This window comes from Phoxinus phoxinus (genome assembly GCF_949152265.1).
Source record: "Phoxinus phoxinus genome assembly, chromosome: 2".
Classification (NCBI taxonomy): domain Eukaryota; kingdom Metazoa; phylum Chordata; class Actinopteri; order Cypriniformes; family Leuciscidae; genus Phoxinus; species Phoxinus phoxinus.
Genome location: NC_136877.1, coordinates 589,817 through 608,900, shown reverse-complemented (window position 1 = coordinate 608,900; position 19,084 = coordinate 589,817). Strand labels below are relative to the sequence as shown.

The following is a 19,084-nucleotide window of genomic DNA, read 5'->3' as shown; positions in this document are numbered from 1 at the left end:
GTATTCGATTCCTGACCTCGAGTATTCTATTCCTGACCTCGAGTATTCTATTCCTGACCTCGAGTATTCGATTCCTGACCTCGAGTATTCTATTCCTGACCTCGAGTATTCTATTCCTGACCTCGAGTGTTCTATTCCTGACCTCGAGTATTCGATACCAGACCTCGAGTATTCTATTCCTGACCTCGAGTATTCTATTCCTGACCTCGAGTATTCGATTCCTGACCTCGAGTATTCTATTCCTGACCTCGAGTATTCGATTCCAGACCTCGAGTATTAGATTCCTGACCTCGAGTATTCTATTCCTGACCTCGAGTATTCTATTCCTGACCTCGAGTATTCTATTCCTGACCTTGAGTATTCTATTCCTGACCTCGAGTATTCTATTCCTGACCTCGAGTATTCTATTCCTGACCTCGAGTATTCGATTCCTGACCTCAAGTATTCTATTCCTGACCTCGAGTATTCGATTCCAGACCTCGAGTATTAGATTCCTGACCTCGAGTATTAGATTCCAGACCTCGAGTATTAGATTCCTGACCTCGAGTATTCTATTCCTGACCTCGAGTATTCTATTCCTGACCTCGAGTATTCGATTCCTGACCTCGAGTATTCTATTCCTGACCTCGAGTATTCGATTCCAGACCTCGAGTATTAGATTCCTGACCTCGAGTATTCTATTCCTGACCTCGAGTATTCTATTCCTGACCTCGAGTATTCTATTCCTGACCTCGAGTATTCTATTCCTGACCTCGAGTATTCGATACCAGACCTCGAGTATTCTATTCCTGACCTCGAGTATTCTATTCCTGACCTCGAGTATTCGATTCCAGACCTCGAGTATTAGATTCCTGACCTCGAGTATTCTATTCCTGACCTCGAATATTCTATTCCTGACCTCGAGTATTCGATTCCAGACATTAAGTATTCTATTCCTGACCTCGAGTATTCTATTCCTGACCTGGAGTATTCGATTCCTGACCTCGAGTATTCTATTCCTGACCTGGAGTATTCGATTCCTGACCTCGAGTATTCTATTCCTGACCTCGAGTATTCGATTCCTGACCTCGAGTATTCTATTCCTGACCTCGAGTATTCGATTCCAGACCTCGAGTATTAGATTCCTGACCTCGAGTATTAGATTCCAGACCTCGAGTATTAGATTCCTGACCTCGAGTATTCTATTCCTGACCTCGAAGTATTCTATTCCTGACCTCGAGTATTCTATTCCTGACCTCGAGTATTCTATTCCTGACCTCGAGTATTCGATTCCTGACCTCGAGTATTCTATTCCTGACCTCGAGTATTCTATTCCTGACCTCGAGTATTCTATTCCTGACCTCGAGTATTCTATTCCTGACCTCGAGTATTCTATTCTTGACCTCGAGTATTCTATTCCTGACCTCGAGTATTCGATTCCTGACCTCGAGTATTCTATTCTTGACCTCGAGTATTCTATTCCTGACCTCGAGTATTCTATTCCTGACCTCGAGTATTCGATTCCTGACCTCGAGTATTCTATTCCTGACCTCGAGTATTCGATTCCTGACCTCGAGTATTCTATTCCTGACCTCGAGTATTCGATTCCTGACCTCGAGTATTCTATTCCTGACCTCGAGTATTCTATTCCTGACCTCGAGTATTCTATTCCTGACCTCGAGTATTCTATTCCTGACCTCGAGTATTCTATTCCTGACCTCGAGTATTCGATACCAGACCTCGAGTATTCTATTCCTGACCTCGAGTATTCTTTTCCTGACCTCGAGTATTCGATTCCTGACCTCGAGTATTCTATTCCTGACCTCGAGTATTCGATTCCAGACCTCGAGTATTCTATTCCTGACCTCGAGTATTCTATTCCTGACCTCGAGTATTCTATTCCTGACCTCGAGTTTTCTAATCCTGACCTCGAGTATTCTATTCCAGACCTCGAGTATTAGATTCCTGACCTCGAGTATTCTATTCCTGACCTCGAAGTATTCTATTCCAGACCTCGAGTATTCTATTCCTGACCTCGAGTATTCTATTCCTGACCTCGAGTATTCGATTCCTGACCTCGAGTATTCTATTCCTGACCTCGAGTATTCGATTCCTGACCTCGAGTATTCTATTCCTGACCTCGAGTATTCTATTCCTGACCTCGAGTATTCTATTCCTGACCTCGAGTATTCTATTCCTGACCTCGAGTATTCTATTCCTGACCTCGAGTATTCGATTCCTGACCTCGAGTATTCTATTCTTGACCTCGAGTATTCTATTCTTGACCTCGAGTATTCTATTCCTGACCTCGAGTATTCGATTCCTGACCTCGAGTATTCGATTCCTGACCTCGAGTATTCTATTCCTGACCTCGAGTATTCGATTCCTGACCTCGAGTATTCTATTCCTGACCTCGAGTATTCGATTCCTGACCTCGAGTATTCTATTCCTGACCTCGAGTATTCGATTCCTGACCTCGAGTATTCTATTCCTGACCTCGAGTATTCTATTCCTGACCTCGAGTATTCGATTCCTGACCTCGAGTATTCTATTCCTGACCTCGAGTATTCTATTCCTGACCTCGAGTATTCTATTCCTGACCTCGAGTATTCGATACCAGACCTCGAGTATTCTATTCCTGACCTCGAGTATTCTTTTCCTGACCTCGAGTATTCGATTCCTGACCTCGAGTATTCTATTCCTGACCTCGAGTATTCGATTCCAGACCTCGAGTATTCTATTCCTGACCTCGAGTATTCTATTCCTGACCTCGAGTATTCTATTCCTGACCTCGAGTTTTCTATTCCTGACCTCGAGTATTCTATTCCTGACCTCGAGTATTCGATTCCTGACCTCGAGTATTCTATTCCTGACCTCGAGTATTCGATTCCAGACCTCGAGTATTCTATTCCTGACCTCGAGTATTCTATTCCTGACCTCGAGTATTCGATTCCTGACCTCGAGTATTCTATTCCTGACCTCGAGTATTCGATTCCAGACCTCGAGTATTCTTTTCCTGACCTCGAGTATTAGATTCCTGACCTCGAGTATTAGATTCCTGACCTCAAGTATTCTATTCCTGACCTCGAGTATTCTATTCCTGACCTCGAGTATTAGATTCCTGACATCGAGTATTAGATTCCAGACCTCGAGTATTCTATTCCTGACCTCGAGTATTAGATTCCTGACCTCGAGTATTAGATTCCAGACCTCGAGTATTAGATTCCTGACCTCGAGTATTCTATTCCTGACCTCGAAGTATTCTATTCCAGACCTCGAGTATTAGATTCCAGACCTCGAGTATTAGATTCCTGACCTTGAGTATTCTATTCCTGACCTCGAAGTATTTTATTCCTGACCTCGAGTATTCTATTCCTGACCTCGAGTATTCTATTCCTGACCTCGAGTATTCTATTCCTGACCTCGAGTATTCTATTCCTGACCTCGAGTATTCAATTCCTGACCTCGAGTATTCTATTCCTGACCTCGAGTATTCGATTCCTGACCTTGAGTATTCGATTCCTGACCTCGAGTATTCGATTCCAGACATTAAGTATTCTATTCCTGACCTCGAGTATTCTATTCCTGACCTGGAGTATTCGATTCCTGACCTCGAGTATTCTATTCCTGACCTCGAGTATTCGATTCCTGACCTCGAGTATTCTATTCCTGACCTCGAGTATTCGATTCCTGACCTCGAGTATTCTATTCCTGACCTCGAGTATTCGATTCCAGACCTCGAGTATTAGATTCCTGACCTCGAGTATTAGATTCCTGACCTCGAGTATTAGATTCCAGACCTCGAGTATTAGATTCCTGACCTCGAGTATTCTATTCCTGACCTCGAAGTATTCTATTCCTGACCTCGAGTATTCTATTCCTGACCTCGAGTATTCTATTCCTGACCTCGAGTATTCGATTCCTGACCTTGAGTATTAGATTCCTGACCTCGAGTATTCTATTCCTGACCTCGAGTATTCTATTCCTGACCTTGAGTATTCTCTTCCTGACCTTGAGTATTCGATTCCTGACCTTGAGTATTAGATTCCTGACCTCGAGTATTCTATTCCTGACCTCGAGTATTCTATTCCTGACCTCGAGTATTCTATTCCTGACCTCGAGTATTCGATTCCTGACCTCGAGTATTCTATTCCTGACCTCGAGTATTCTATTCCTGACCTCGAGTATTCGATTCCTGACCTCGAGTATTCTATTCCTGACCTCGAGTATTCTATTCCTGACCTCGAGTATTCTATTCCTGACCTCGAGTATTCGATACCAGACCTCGAGTATTCTATTCCTGACCTCGAGTATTCTATTCCTGACCTCGAGTATTCGATTCCTGACCTCGAGTATTCTATTCCTGACCTCGAGTATTCGATTCCAGACCTCGAGTATTAGATTCCTGACCTCGAGTATTCTATTCCTGACCTCGAGTTTTCTATTCCTGACCTCGAGTATTCTATTCCTGACCTCGAGTTTTCTATTCCTGACCTCGAGTATTCTATTCCTGACCTCGAGTATTCGATTCCTGACCTCGAGTATTCTATTCCTGACCTCGAGTATTCGATTCCAGACCTCGAGTATTCTATTCCTGACCTCGAGTATTCTATTCCTGACCTCGAGTATTCGATTCCTGACCTCGAGTATTCGATTCCAGACCTCGAGTATTCTATTCCTGACCTCGAGTATTAGATTCCTGACCTCGAGTATTAGATTCCTGACCTCGAGTATTCTATTCCTGACCTCGAGTATTCTATTCCTGACCTCGAGTATTAGATTCCTGACCTCGAGTATTAGATTCCAGACCTCGAGTATTCTATTCCTGACCTCGAGTATTAGATTCCTGACCTCGAGTATTAGATTCCAGACCTCGAGTATTAGATTCCTGACCTCGAGTATTCTATTCCTGACCTCGAAGTATTCTATTCCAGACCTCGAGTATTAGATTCCTGACCTCGAGTATTCTATTCCTGACCTCGAAGTATTTTATTCCTGACCTCGAGTATTCTATTCCTGACCTCGAGTATTCTATTCCTGACCTCGAGTATTCTATTCCTGACCTCGAGTATTCGATTCCTGACCTCGAGTATTCTATTCCTAACCTCGAGTATTCGATTCCAGACCTCGAGTATTAGATTCCTGACCTCGAGTATTCTATTCCTGACCTCGAGTATTCTATTCCTGACCTCGAGTATTCTATTCCTGACCTCGAGTATTCTATTCCTGACCTCGAGTATTCTATTCCTGACCTCGAGTATTCGATTCCTGACCTCGAGTATTCTATTCCTGACCTCGAGTATTCGATTCCAGACCTCGAGTATTAGATTCCTGACCTTGAGTATTCTATTCCTGACCTCGAGTATTCTATTCCTGACCTCGAGTATTAGATTCCTGACCTCGAGTATTCGATTCCTGACCTCGAGTATTCTATTCCTGACCTCGAGTATTTGATTCCTGACCTCGAGTATTCGATTCCTGACCTCGAGTATTCGATTCCTGATCTCGAGTATTCGATTCCCGACCTCGAGTATTCGATTCCCGACCTCAAGTATTCGATTCCCGACCTCAAGTATTCGATTCCTGACCTCGAGAATTCGATTCCTGACCTTGAGTATTCGATTCCTGACCTCGAGTATTCTATTCCTGACCTCGAGTATTCGATTCCTGACCTCGAGTATTCGATTCCAGACCTCGAGTATTTGATTCCAGAATTGAAATAGATTTTAGATTCCCAAACCCTAATTATAACCGTTTCATTCACAAGTAGTTCCAGTTATTTTAGTCACTGTTCTGCTTAAGTTTTTAAAAACCGCTTTATAAAATTTAAAACTAACATTTTAAACTTTAACATTAAAACAAACATGTTTAGTGCAGTGCTTATAGTTTTTAGTTGACATTCCTCGTTCCTTCCTTCAGACATAGCTCCCATAGACCCTCCTCAGATGCCGGGGAACTGCCCAGAGTCAAAGAAGCGCAAAACCTGGATCCCTTTCAGAGGACACTGCTACTCCTTCATGACCTCCATGTCTGACAACTGGGCTCATGCCACCGTGGAGTGCATGAGAATAGGTAGGCATTACTTTCTGTGTATCAGCATCAGGCATTATAATCTGAACACACATCTGTATCAGTGTATCAGCGTCAGTCATTATAATCTGAACACACATCTGTATCAGTGTAGACATCATCAGTCATTATAATCTGAACGCACATCTGTATCAGTGTAGACAGCATCAGTCATTATAATCTGAACACACATCTGTATCAGTGTAGACAGCTTCAGTCATTATAATCTGAACACACATCTGTATCAGTGTAGACAGCGTCAGTCATTATAATCTGAACACACATCTGTATCAGTGTAGACAGCATCAGTCATTATAATCTGAACACACATCTGTATCAGTGTAGACAGCGTCAGTCATTATTATCTGAACATACATCTGTATCAGTGTAGACAGCGTCAGTCATTATAATCTGAACACACATCCGTATCAGTGTAGACGGCATCAGTCATTATAATCTGAACACACATCTGTATCAGTGTAGACAGCATCAGTCATTATAATCTGAACACATATCTGTATCAGTGTAGACAGCATCAGTCATTATAATCTGAACACACATCTGTATCAGTGTAGACAGCATCAGTCATTATAATCTGAACACACATCTGTATCAGTGTAGACAGCGTCAGTCATTATAATCTGAACACACATCTGTATCAGTGTAGACAGCATCAGTCATTATAATCTGAACACACATCTGTATCAGTGTAGACAGCGTCAGTCATTATTATCTGAACATACATCTGTATCAGTGTAGACAGCGTCAGTCATTATAATATGAACACACATCTGTATCAGTGTAGACAGCATCAGTCATTATAATCTGAACACACATATGTATCAGTGTATCAGCGTCAGTCATTATAATCTGAACACACATCTGTATCAGTGTAGACAGCATCAGTCATTATAATCTGAACACACATCTGTATCAGTGTAGACAGCATCAGTCATTATAATCTGAACACATATCTGTATCAGTGTAGACAGCATCAGTCATTATAATCTGAACACACATCTGTATCAGTGTAGACAGCATCAGTCATTATAATCTGAACACATATCTGTATCAGTGTAGACAGCATCAGTCATTATAATCTGAACACACATCTGTATCAGTGTAGACGGCATCAGTCATTATAATCTGAACACACATCTGTATCAGTGTAGACAGCATCAGTCATTATAATCTGAACACACATCTGTATCAGTGTAGACAGCATCAGTCATTATAAACTGAACACACATCTGTATCAGTGTAGACAGCATCAGTCATTATAATCTGAACGCACATCTGCATCAGTGTAGACAGCATCAGTCATTATAATCTGAACACATCTGTATCAGTGTAGACAGCGTCAGTCATTATAATCTGAACACACATCTGTATCAGTGTAGACAGCGTCAGTCATTATAATCTGAACACACATCTGTATCAGTGTAGACAGCGTCAGTCATTATAATCTGAACACACATCTGTATCAGTGTAGACAGCATCAGTCATTATAATCTGAACACACATCTGTATCAGTGTAGACAGCGTCAGTCATTATAATCTGAACACACATCTGTATCAGTGTAGACAGCGTCAGTCATTATAATCTGAACACACATCTGTATCAGTGTAGACAGCGTCAGTCATTATAATCTGAACACACATCTGTATCAGTGTAGACGGCATCAGTCATTATAATCTGAACACACATCTGTATCAGTGTAGACAGCATCAGTCATTATAATCTGAACACACATCTGTATCAGTGTAGACCGCATCAGTCATTATAATCTGAACACACATCTGTATCAGTGTAGACAGTGAGTCATTATAATCTGAACACACATCTGTATCAGTGTAGACAGCGTCAGTCATTATAATCTGAACACACATCTGTATCATTGTAGACAGCATCAGTCATTATAATCTGAACACACATCTGTATCAGTGTAGACAGCGTCAGTCATTATAATCTGAACACACATCTGTATCAGTGTAGACAGCATTAGGCATTATAATCTGAACACACATCTGTATCAGTGTAGACAGCATCAGTCATTATAATCTGAACAAACATCTGTATCAGTGTAGACAGCGTCAGTCATTATAATCTGAACACATCTGTATCAGTGTAGACAGTGAGTCATTATAATCTGAACACTCATCTGTATCAGTGTAGACAGCATCAGTCATTATAATCTGAACACACATCCGTATCAGTGTAGACGGCATCAGTCATTATAATCTGAACACACATCTGTATCAGTGTAGACAGCATCAGTCATTATAATCTGAACACACATCTGTATCAGTGTAGACAGCGTCAGTCATTATAATCTGAACACATCTGTATCAGTGTAGACAGCGTCAGTCATTATAATCTGAACACACATCTGTATCAGTGTAGACAGCGTCAGTCATTATAATCTGAACACACATCCGTATCAGTGTAGACGGCATCAGTCATTATAATCTGAACACACATCTGTATCAGTGTAGACAGCATCAGTCATTATAATCTGAACACACATCTGTATCAGTGTAGACAGCGTCAGTCATTATAATCTGAACACACATCTGTATCAGTGTAGACATCATCAGTCATTATAATCTGAACACACATCTGTATCAGTGTAGACAGCGTCAGTCATTATAATCTGAACACATCTGTATCAGTGTAGACAGTGAGTCATTATAATCTGAACACACATCTGTATCAGTGTAGACAGTGAGTCATTATAATCTGAACACACATCTGTATCAGTGTAGACAGTGAGTCATTATAATCTGAACACACATCTGTATCAGTGTAGACAGCGTCAGTCATTATAATCTGAACACACATCTGTATCAGTGTAGACAGTGTCAGTCATTATAATCTGAACACATCTGTATCAGTGTAGACAGTGTCAGTCATTATAATCTGAACACATCTGTATCAGTGTAGACAGTGAGTCATTATAATCTGAACACACATCTGTATCAGTGTAGACAGCGTCAGTCATTATAATCTGAACACACATCTGTATCAGTGTAGACAGCATCAGTCATTATAATCTGAACACACATCTGTATCAGTGTAGACAGCGTCAGTCATTATAATCTGAACACACATCTGTATCAGTGTAGACATCATCAGTCATTATAATCTGAACACACATCTGTATCAGTGTAGACAGCGTCAGTCATTATAATCTGAACACACATCTGTATCAGTGTAGACAGCGTCAGTCATTATAATCTGAACACATCTGTATCAGTGTAGACAGTGAGTCATTATAATCTGAACACACATCTGTATCAGTGTAGACAGTGAGTCATTATAATCTGAACACACATCTGTATCAGTGTAGACAGCGTCAGTCATTATAATCTGAACACACATCTGTATCAGTGTAGACAGTGAGTCATTATAATCTGAACACACATCTGTATCAGTGTAGACAGTGAGTCATTATAATCTGAACACACATCTGTATCAGTGTAGACAGTGAGTCATTATAATCTGAACACACATCTGTATCAGTGTAGACAGCGTCAGTCATTATAATCTGAACACACATCTGTATCAGTGTAGACAGCATCAGTCATTATAATCTGAACACACATCTGTATCAGTGTAGACAGCGTCAGTCATTATAATCTGAACACATCTGTATCAGTGTAGACAGTGAGTCATTATAATCTGAACACACATCTGTATCAGTGTAGACAGCGTCAGTCATTATAATCTGAACACACATCTGTATCAGAGTAGACAGCATCAGTCATTATAATCTGAACACACATCTGTATCAGTGTAGACAGCATCAGGCATTATAATCTGAACACACATCTGTATCAGTGTAGACAGCATCAGTCATTATAATCTGAACACACATCTGTATCAGTGTAGACAGCGTCAGTCATTATAATCTGAACACACATCTGTATCAGTGTAGACAGTGAGTCATTATAATCTGAACACACATCTGTATCAGTGTAGACAGCGTCAGTCATTATAATCTGAACACATCTGTATCAGTGTAGACAGTGAGTCATTATAATCTGAACACACATCTGTATCAGTGTAGACAGCATCAGTCATTATAATCTGAACACACATCTGTATCAGTGTAGACAGCATTAGTCATTATAATCTGAACACACATCTGTATCAGTGTAGACAGCGTCAGTCATTATAATCTGAACAGACATCTGTATCAGTGTAGACAGCGTCAGTCATTATAATCTGAACACACATCTGTATCAGTGTAGACAGCATCAGTCATTATAATCTGAACACACATCTGTATCAGTGTAGACAGCGTCAGTCATTATAATCTGAACACACATCTGTATCAGTGTAGACAGCGTCAGTCATTATAATCTGAACACACATCTGTATCAGTGTAGACAGCGTCAGTCATTATAATCTGAACACACATCTGTATCAGTGTAGACAGCATCAGTCATTCTAATCTGAACACACATCTGTATCAGTGTAGACAGCGTCAGTCATTCTAATCTGAACACACATCTGTATCAGTGTAGACAGCGTCAGTCATTATAATCTGAACACACATCTGTATCAGAGTAGACAGCATCAGTCATTATAATCTGAACACACATCTGTATCAGTGTAGACAGCATCAGGCATTATAATCTGAACACACATCTGTATCAGTGTAGACAGCATCAGTCATTATAATCTGAACACACATCTGTATCAGTGTAGACAGCGTCAGTCATTATAATCTGAACACACATCTGCATCAGTGTAGACAGCGTCAGTCATTATAATCTGAACACACATCTGTATCAGTGTAGACAGCATCAGTCATTCTAATCTGAACACACATCTGTATCAGTGTAGACAGTGAGTCATTATAATCTGAACACACATCTGTATCAGTGTAGACAGCGTCAGTCATTATAATCTGAACACACATCTGTATCAGAGTAGACAGCATCAGTCATTATAATCTGAACACACATCTGTATCAGTGTAGACAGCATCAGGCATTATAATCTGAACACACATCTGTATCAGTGTAGACAGCATCAGTCATTATAATCTGAACACACATCTGTATCAGTGTAGACAGCGTCAGTCATTATAATCTGAACACACATCTGTATCAGTGTAGACAGTGAGTCATTATAATCTGAACACACATCTGTATCAGTGTAGACAGCATCAGTCATTATAATCTGAACACACATCTGTATCAGTGTAGACAGCGTCAGTCATTATAATCTGAACACACATCTGTATCAGTGTAGACAGCGTCAGTCATTATAATCTGAACACATCTGTATCAGTGTAGACAGTGAGTCATTATAATCTGAACACACATCTGTATCAGTGTAGACAGCGTCAGTCATTATAATCTGAACACACATCTGTATCAGAGTAGACAGCATCAGTCATTATAATCTGAACACACATCTGTATCAGTGTAGACAGCATCAGGCATTATAATCTGAACACACATCTGTATCAGTGTAGACAGCATCAGTCATTATAATCTGAACACACATCTGTATCAGTGTAGACAGCGTCAGTCATTATAATCTGAACACACATCTGTATCAGTGTAGACAGTGAGTCATTATAATCTGAACACACATCTGTATCAGTGTAGACAGCATCAGTCATTATAATCTGAACACACATCTGTATCAGTGTAGACAGCATTAGTCATTATAATCTGAACACACATCTGTATCAGTGTAGACAGCATCAGTCATTATAATCTGAACACACATCTGTATCAGTGTAGACAGCGTCAGTCATTATAATCTGAACACACATCCGTATCAGTGTAGACAGCGTCAGTCATTATAATCTGAACACACATCCGTATCAGTGTAGACGGCATCAGTCATTATAATCTGAACACACATCTGTATCAGTGTAGACCGCATCCGTCATTATAATCTGAACACACATCTGTATCAGTGTAGACAGCATCAGTCATTATAATCTGAACACACATCCGTATCAGTGTAGACCGCATCCGTCATTATAATCTGAACACATATCTGTATCAGTGTAGACAGCGTCAGTCATTATAATCTGAACACACATCCGTATCAGTGTAGACAGCGTCAGTCATTATAATCTGAACACACATCTGTATCAGTGTAGACCGCATCCGTCATTATAATCTGAACACACATCTGTATCAGTGTAGACAGCATCAGTCATTATAATCTGAACACACATCCGTATCAGTGTAGACGGCATCAGTCATTATAATCTGAACACACATCTGTATCAGTGTAGACCGCATCCGTCATTATAATCTGAACACATATCTGTATCAGTGTAGACAGCGTCAGTCATTATAATCTGAACACACATCCGTATCAGTGTAGACAGCGTCAGTCATTATAATCTGAACACACATCTGTATCAGTGTAGACCGCATCCGTCATTATAATCTGAACACACATCTGTATCAGTGTAGACAGCATCAGTCATTATAATCTGAACACACATCCGTATCAGTGTAGACATCATCAGTCATTATAATCTGAACACATATCTGTATCAGTGTAGACCGCATCCGTCATTATAATCTGAACACACATCCGTATCAGTGTAGACCGCATCCGTCATTATAATCTGAACACATATCTGTATCAGTGTAGACATCATCAGTCATTATAATCTGAACACACATCCGTATCAGTGTAGACCGCATCCGTCATTATAATCTGAACACATATCTGTATCAGTGTAGACAGCATCAGTCATTATAATCTGAACACACATCCGTATCAGTGTAGACCGCATCCGTCATTATAATCTGAACACATATCTGTATCAGTGTAGACATCATCAGTCATTATAATCTGAACACACATCCGTATCAGTGTAGACCGCATCCGTCATTATAATCTGAACACATATCTGTATCAGTGTAGACAGCATCAGTCATTATAATCTGAACACACATCTGTATCAGTGTAGACCGCATCCGTCATTATAATCTGAACACACATCTGTATCAGTGTAGACCGCATCCGTCATTATAATCTGAACACACATCCGTATCAGTGTAGACGGCATCAGTCATTATAATCTGAACACACATCTGTATCAGTGTAGACCGCATCCGTCATTATAATCTGAACACACATCCGTATCAGTGTAGACAGCATCAGTCATTATAATCTGAACACACATCCGTATCAGTGTAGACCGCATCCGTCATTATAATCTGAACACATATCTGTATCAGTGTAGACAGCGTCAGTCATTATAATCTGAACACACGTCCGTATCAGTGTAGACAGCGTCAATCATTATAATCTGAACACACATCTGTATCAGTGTAGACAGCATCAGTCATTATAATCTGAACACACATCCGTATCAGTGTAGACCGCATCCGTCATTATAATCTGAACACATATCTGTATCAGTGTAGACAGCGTCAGTCATTATAATCTGAACACACATCCGTATCAGTGTAGATAGCGTCAGTCATTATAATCTGAACACACATCTGTATCAGTGTAGACCGCATCCGTCATTATAATCTGAACACACATCTGTATCAGTGTAGACGGCATCAGTCATTATAATCTGAACACACATCTGTATCAGTGTAGACAGCGTCAGTCATTATAATCTGAACACACATCTGTATCAGTGTAGACCGCATCCGTCATTATAATCTGAACACACATCTGTATCAGTGTAGACAGCATCAGTCATTATAATCTGAACACACATCTGTATCAGTTTAGACAGCGTCAGTCATTATAATCTGAACACACATCTGTATCAGTGTATCAGCATCAGTCATTATAATCTAAACACACATCTGTATCAGTGTAGACAGCATCAGTCATTATAATCTGAACACACATCTGTATCAGTGTAGACAGCATCAGTCATTATAATCTGAACACACATCTGTAACAGTGTAGACATCATCAGTCATTATAATCTGAACACACATCTGTATCAGTGTAGACAGCGTCAGTCATTATAATCTGAACACACATCTGTATCAGTGTAGACAGCGTCAGTCATTATGATCTGAACACACATCTGTATCAGTGTATCAGCATCAGTCATTATAATCTAAACACACATCTGTATCAGTGTAGACAGCATCAGTCATTATAATCTGAACACACATCTGTATCAGTGTAGACATCATCAGTCATTATAATCTGAACACACATCTGTATCAGTGTAGACCGCATCCGTCATTATAATCTGAACACACATCTGTATCAGTGTAGACACCGTCAGTCGTTATAATCTGAACACACATCTGTATCAGTGTAGACAGTGAGTCATTATAATCTGAACACACATCTGTATCAGTGTAGACAGCATCAGTCATTATAATCTGAACACACATTTGTATCAGTGTAGACAGCGTCAGTCGTTATAATCTGAACACACATCTGTATCAGTGTAGACAGCATCAGTCATTATAATCTGAACACACATCTGTATCAGTGTAGACAGTGAGTCATTATAATCTGAACACACATCTGTATCAGTGTAGACAGCGTCAGTCGTTATAATCTAAACACACATCTGTATCAGTGTAGACAGTGAGTCATTATAATCTGAACACACATCTGTATCAGTGTAGACAGCATCAGTTATTATAATCTGAACACACATCTGTATCAGTGTAGACAGCGTCAGTCATTATAATCTGAACACACATCTGTATCAGTGTAGACAGCGTCAGTCATTATAATCTGAACACACATCTGTATCAGTGTAGACAGCGTCAGTCATTATAATGGCTTCTGTTTGCTTTTGACGTGACGATCACCTAAGGCAAATGAGAACGTTAAGAGACTGAACGCCAGTGGGCGGGGCCTATAGTGCAATGATAACTATTGGTCGATGTCTTGCTCTGGAGGCAGGCATATGCAAATGTATTTACCCTTGTGACATCACAGATCCCATAATATCAAAACATTTATTAATTTTTTTAATTTTAAAAAAAGTTTTAAGATCTGATATTTGTAAGATGTTTTAATGTTAATAATAACTATTATATATCAAAAGATCAAGGCAAATCTGATTTCTCATCTCATGACCCCTTTAATCACTAGAAAATCACAGGAAAAAAACTATGATTGCAGAAGTTAAATCGTGTAATTTCAGGGGCATCGTTGCTGAGTATCGAGGACTCAATCGAATCCCAGTTTATCATTCAGAATGTGGAGATCCTGCAGGATGAAATCAAATCCTTCTGGATCGGCTTGCACCGCAGTCACTCAGGTTAGAAAAGCACTTAATCCAGCAAACACACTCAACGTGATCTCAGAACACCCTCTGAGAGTGTGTGTGTCGCAGGGGAATGGATGTGGATTGATAACACGGTGGTGGATTACACGAACTGGAAGCCTCGGATGCCCAGTGGTGTGAGTCAGTGTGTGGAAGTGCAGTCGAGCACTGGGATGTGGGGCACTGCTCACTGCAACGCTTACAGGCCGTACATCTGCAAGACTGCCAAAGGTTAGTCGCAAATATACAAATGCAACATTATAGTTTCTTTTTCCATTCAGTTTAATAGTAATAAACATGTACAAATATGTCTTTATATTTCAGTTATACCACCAACAGAGAAACCACCGATACCACGTATGTATCTACATTTCATTAAGTAAGAGATAATGTTCATCCAGCCGATTATTATCTCAGAATAAACCTCCTTCAGGTGTGTGTGTGTGTGTGTGTGATATCTCAGAATAAACCCCCTTCAGGTGTGTGTGTGTGTGTGTGTGATATCAAACCCTGAAGGGGGTTTATTCTGAGATAACAACCGGCTGGATGTACATTATCCCTCTTGTTACACGGACACTTGGTCAATTAGACACTAAATATTGATCTGAGTTGAAATATTTTATTCGCTCTTTAAAGGTGCCATGTGTAATTGTCTGCCAAAAAAATCAAGTCATACTCCACATTCCATACCATATGGGGGCAGTATACCTCCATAAAGTGAATTGGTCTACTCTAGAGTAACAGACGAGAAACGGCATAGTCTCTATGCTCCGCCTAACCCTAACCCTAACCCTAACCCTACCTTCACAACCCTAGAGCCGAAGCCTAGTAGAGGACGTTTTGCCCCCAGAGGAACATTGGGTGATGTCACGAGATTTTGAAACATGACATCTTCAAGCTACTCCCCTTCACCTTTACCAGTGAATATGTTCATATTCGTTTTGTTCATATTATATTTTGAGTTGTATGTACACATTGTTTGAATTAAATTAATTTGACAGACAGCATTCTGTCAACATCATTGGTCAACATCAGACAGCGCACGTGAACCGATCATCTCTACTATAGTAAAAAAAAAACGAACACTGTTGAAAGATACAATAGGCTACACATGACCTGTTCGCGCCACAAACTGTTCTCCGTCCTTAGCGACCGAGTCATTGAATGTGAAACAGCGGCTGCTGTCGTCAGCGAGCAGCAATATTCAGACAACGAGGGCGCGCGCCGCGCTGATACCTCCGTTTCAGTTTCTCGAACCCGCGCAGTGCGGCGGTCAGAACACGGAGACCATTCTGGTGGTGGTAGGGATCTCTTGCCAAGGGCTTCAGCCATCCTTCCGCTCTCTTCCCTGAATTGAAATGAAGTAGTGGGCTGTACTTTCCACACGATTGACATCAGGTTCAAGTACGCCCACAAGCCGTGCGAGTTATTCGTGTATTGCAGGTTGGCTGGTGGTTATGTTGCCCGCATACCGCCTCCCATGGCCAAACTGGTATTACGACACCTGTCGGGCCGTGGCTAGTAATGCTAATGCTAATTAAGGTTGGTATCTCTGCAGCACTATAACTTGACATTTTTTTAATGACATCATCGCCCTTATTTCTTCTCATTCTTTTGATGCGTGTAGCTCATTTTTGGATATTTTTACCTCAATTTTTACACATGGCACCTTTAAACGCAAAGTTTCGCGGAGAGAGCAGTTTCAGCGGCAAGATCAAACTAGATGGACATTTAAGAGATACGGTATACAGTCATAACACGTATTACACAGCATTTCAACACATTAATAATTATGGAGATAAGAGATACTGATTTGAGATTAAACTGTTGTAAAATCGTAACGTGTTTGTATCTTATAATCCAACAGTGAACAAAACAATAGTCATAAAATGGTTTCTATGAAACCAGAGAGAGCGAGTCCACGATACTGGATGGCATAATTAAATAACTGTACCCTGTAATATTTTATTAGCTCACCAAATGCAAAACTTCCATGAAGAAAAACAGTTCCTAGCGAGTGTATAGCGCCGCTGACTTCAGTGACCGGATGAGCCGGTGTTTCTGTTGTTATCTGGGAATAATACAGTTAGATGACGCAATTGACCAATCAGAATCAAGTATTCCACAGAGCCGTGTAATAATTGAAATGAATTATAATTCGGGAAGTTTACACATTAATTGATAAGATGAATGAAATGTTGGCTGCTGTTTTGTGTTGCAGTCGCGGTGGTGGAAGAGGCTCCTCACGGCTCCGCGGGAATCGCAGTCGGGGTCGTGCTGGTCATACTGGCGGTGGCTGGACTCGCCACGTTCCTGTTCATCAGGAGGAGCCCGAGGCCAGTGTTCGGAGAGTGTACGTTTGACAACAGCCTCTACTTCAACTCGGACCTCACACGGCCTCCCGCCACTGTCGACACAAAGGGACTCGTCGCCAACATCGAACAGAACGAGCAAGCCTAAACACACACACACACACACACACACACACACACACACACAGATCACATCATCAGTGGACAGGAGAAACAGGGACAGGACAAATGGAGCTTTGGGAAACTCTGGATCAGTTGAACCCATCGCTTCACATAATGAACGCCTCTCGCCGGCGGTAAAACATGTATAATGACACTACAACCAATTGCAAATGCTTCCATGAAAGTATATCTATTAAATGTAATCTACAAATCATTAAATATAAAGTGTGTGTATAATTTGTGTTCTTTTTTAGTGCTTGTTATGTTTGTGTTCTCTTACGAGAGGTTCTCTCGTACTGCGTAATTGCAAGTCATCTTTGCTCGAGATATGAAAGCAAAAATGTATCCTAAATTTTGTATATATTGTCCACGCAGTGCAGCAGCAGGCTGTCTAGCGTGCCCATTGGCTGCCTCGTGCGGCCTACCACTGAGCTGGGCGTGACGTCACGCGGCTCACGCCCAATGAGGACGCTTCGTCGACCCTGCGGGCTCGACTTGCCGTGTTCGACGCCGAAGCTGTCGCTCCGCCTCTCTCCAGTGGCCCGCGTAAGAAGAAACGCCGCGCCCAGAGATCATCGGAGCCCGTTGTCGCCTGTGAATGCTCGCCGGAACTTTCCCCTCGAGCTTCGCGTTCCCCTTCACCGCCCCCCCTTCCCAACGAGCAGATGCCGGCTTCGGCCCTCACTGCCGTCGCCCTAGGGGATGATGCGGAGGAGGACGCCATCGATGACAGCTGTTCCCTCCTGGCGTCAGACAGTGAAGAGTGGTCAGGATCCCTCCGCCTCCTCTTCGACACAGGAACTGCTCCGCCTCCTCACCATGGCCGTCGACCAACTGGGCCTCGAGTGGTCACCGCCCAAGGCGCCCGCGCCCAACAGGCTCGACGGGTGTTTTCTGCCTAGACTACTTCGCGCAGAAATAGCAAAACTGCTGTGCAAGGGGGCGATAGAGCCGGTACATCCTTCTATGAGCGAGTCAGGCTTTTACAGCCATTATGATGAAGATGTGAATGCTGGGCTTTATGGCTTCAGCCACAGCAGTGCTCCGGCTGGGTCTATTGCGCATGCGCCCTCTGCAACGCTGGCTGAACGCTCGTGTGCCTCACCGAGCCTGGGCCTCCGGCGACTCGCAAATCATAGTGACTCAGAGCTGTGTTTCAGCTCTGCAACCCGGGATAGGGACCGACTGGTATCAGCGGGGAGTGACAATGGGAGCTGTCTCGTACCGAAAAGTCATCTCGACGGACGCCTCCAACCTCGGTTGGGGCGGTCTTTTCTAGGGCAGACCGGTCTTTGGCCTCTGGTCA

The 19,084-nt window shown here is 41.7% G+C and overlaps 1 protein-coding gene across 1 annotated transcript in view; it reads left to right on the top strand.

Annotated features, from left to right (window-relative positions):
• Positions 1-18,013, top strand: part of mrc1a (mannose receptor, C type 1a) — a 51,864-nt gene extending 33,851 nt beyond the window's left edge. The window contains exons 26-30 of the mRNA XM_079605213.1: positions 5,899-6,051; positions 15,182-15,298; positions 15,374-15,535; positions 15,629-15,661; positions 17,526-18,013. Coding sequence (XP_079461339.1) covers positions 5,899-6,051; positions 15,182-15,298; positions 15,374-15,535; positions 15,629-15,661; positions 17,526-17,764 — 704 coding nt within the window. The 3' untranslated portion in view covers positions 17,765-18,013. The remainder of the gene's footprint in view (positions 1-5,898; positions 6,052-15,181; positions 15,299-15,373; positions 15,536-15,628; positions 15,662-17,525) is intronic.
• The last annotated feature ends 1,071 nt before the right edge of the window (positions 18,014-19,084 follow it).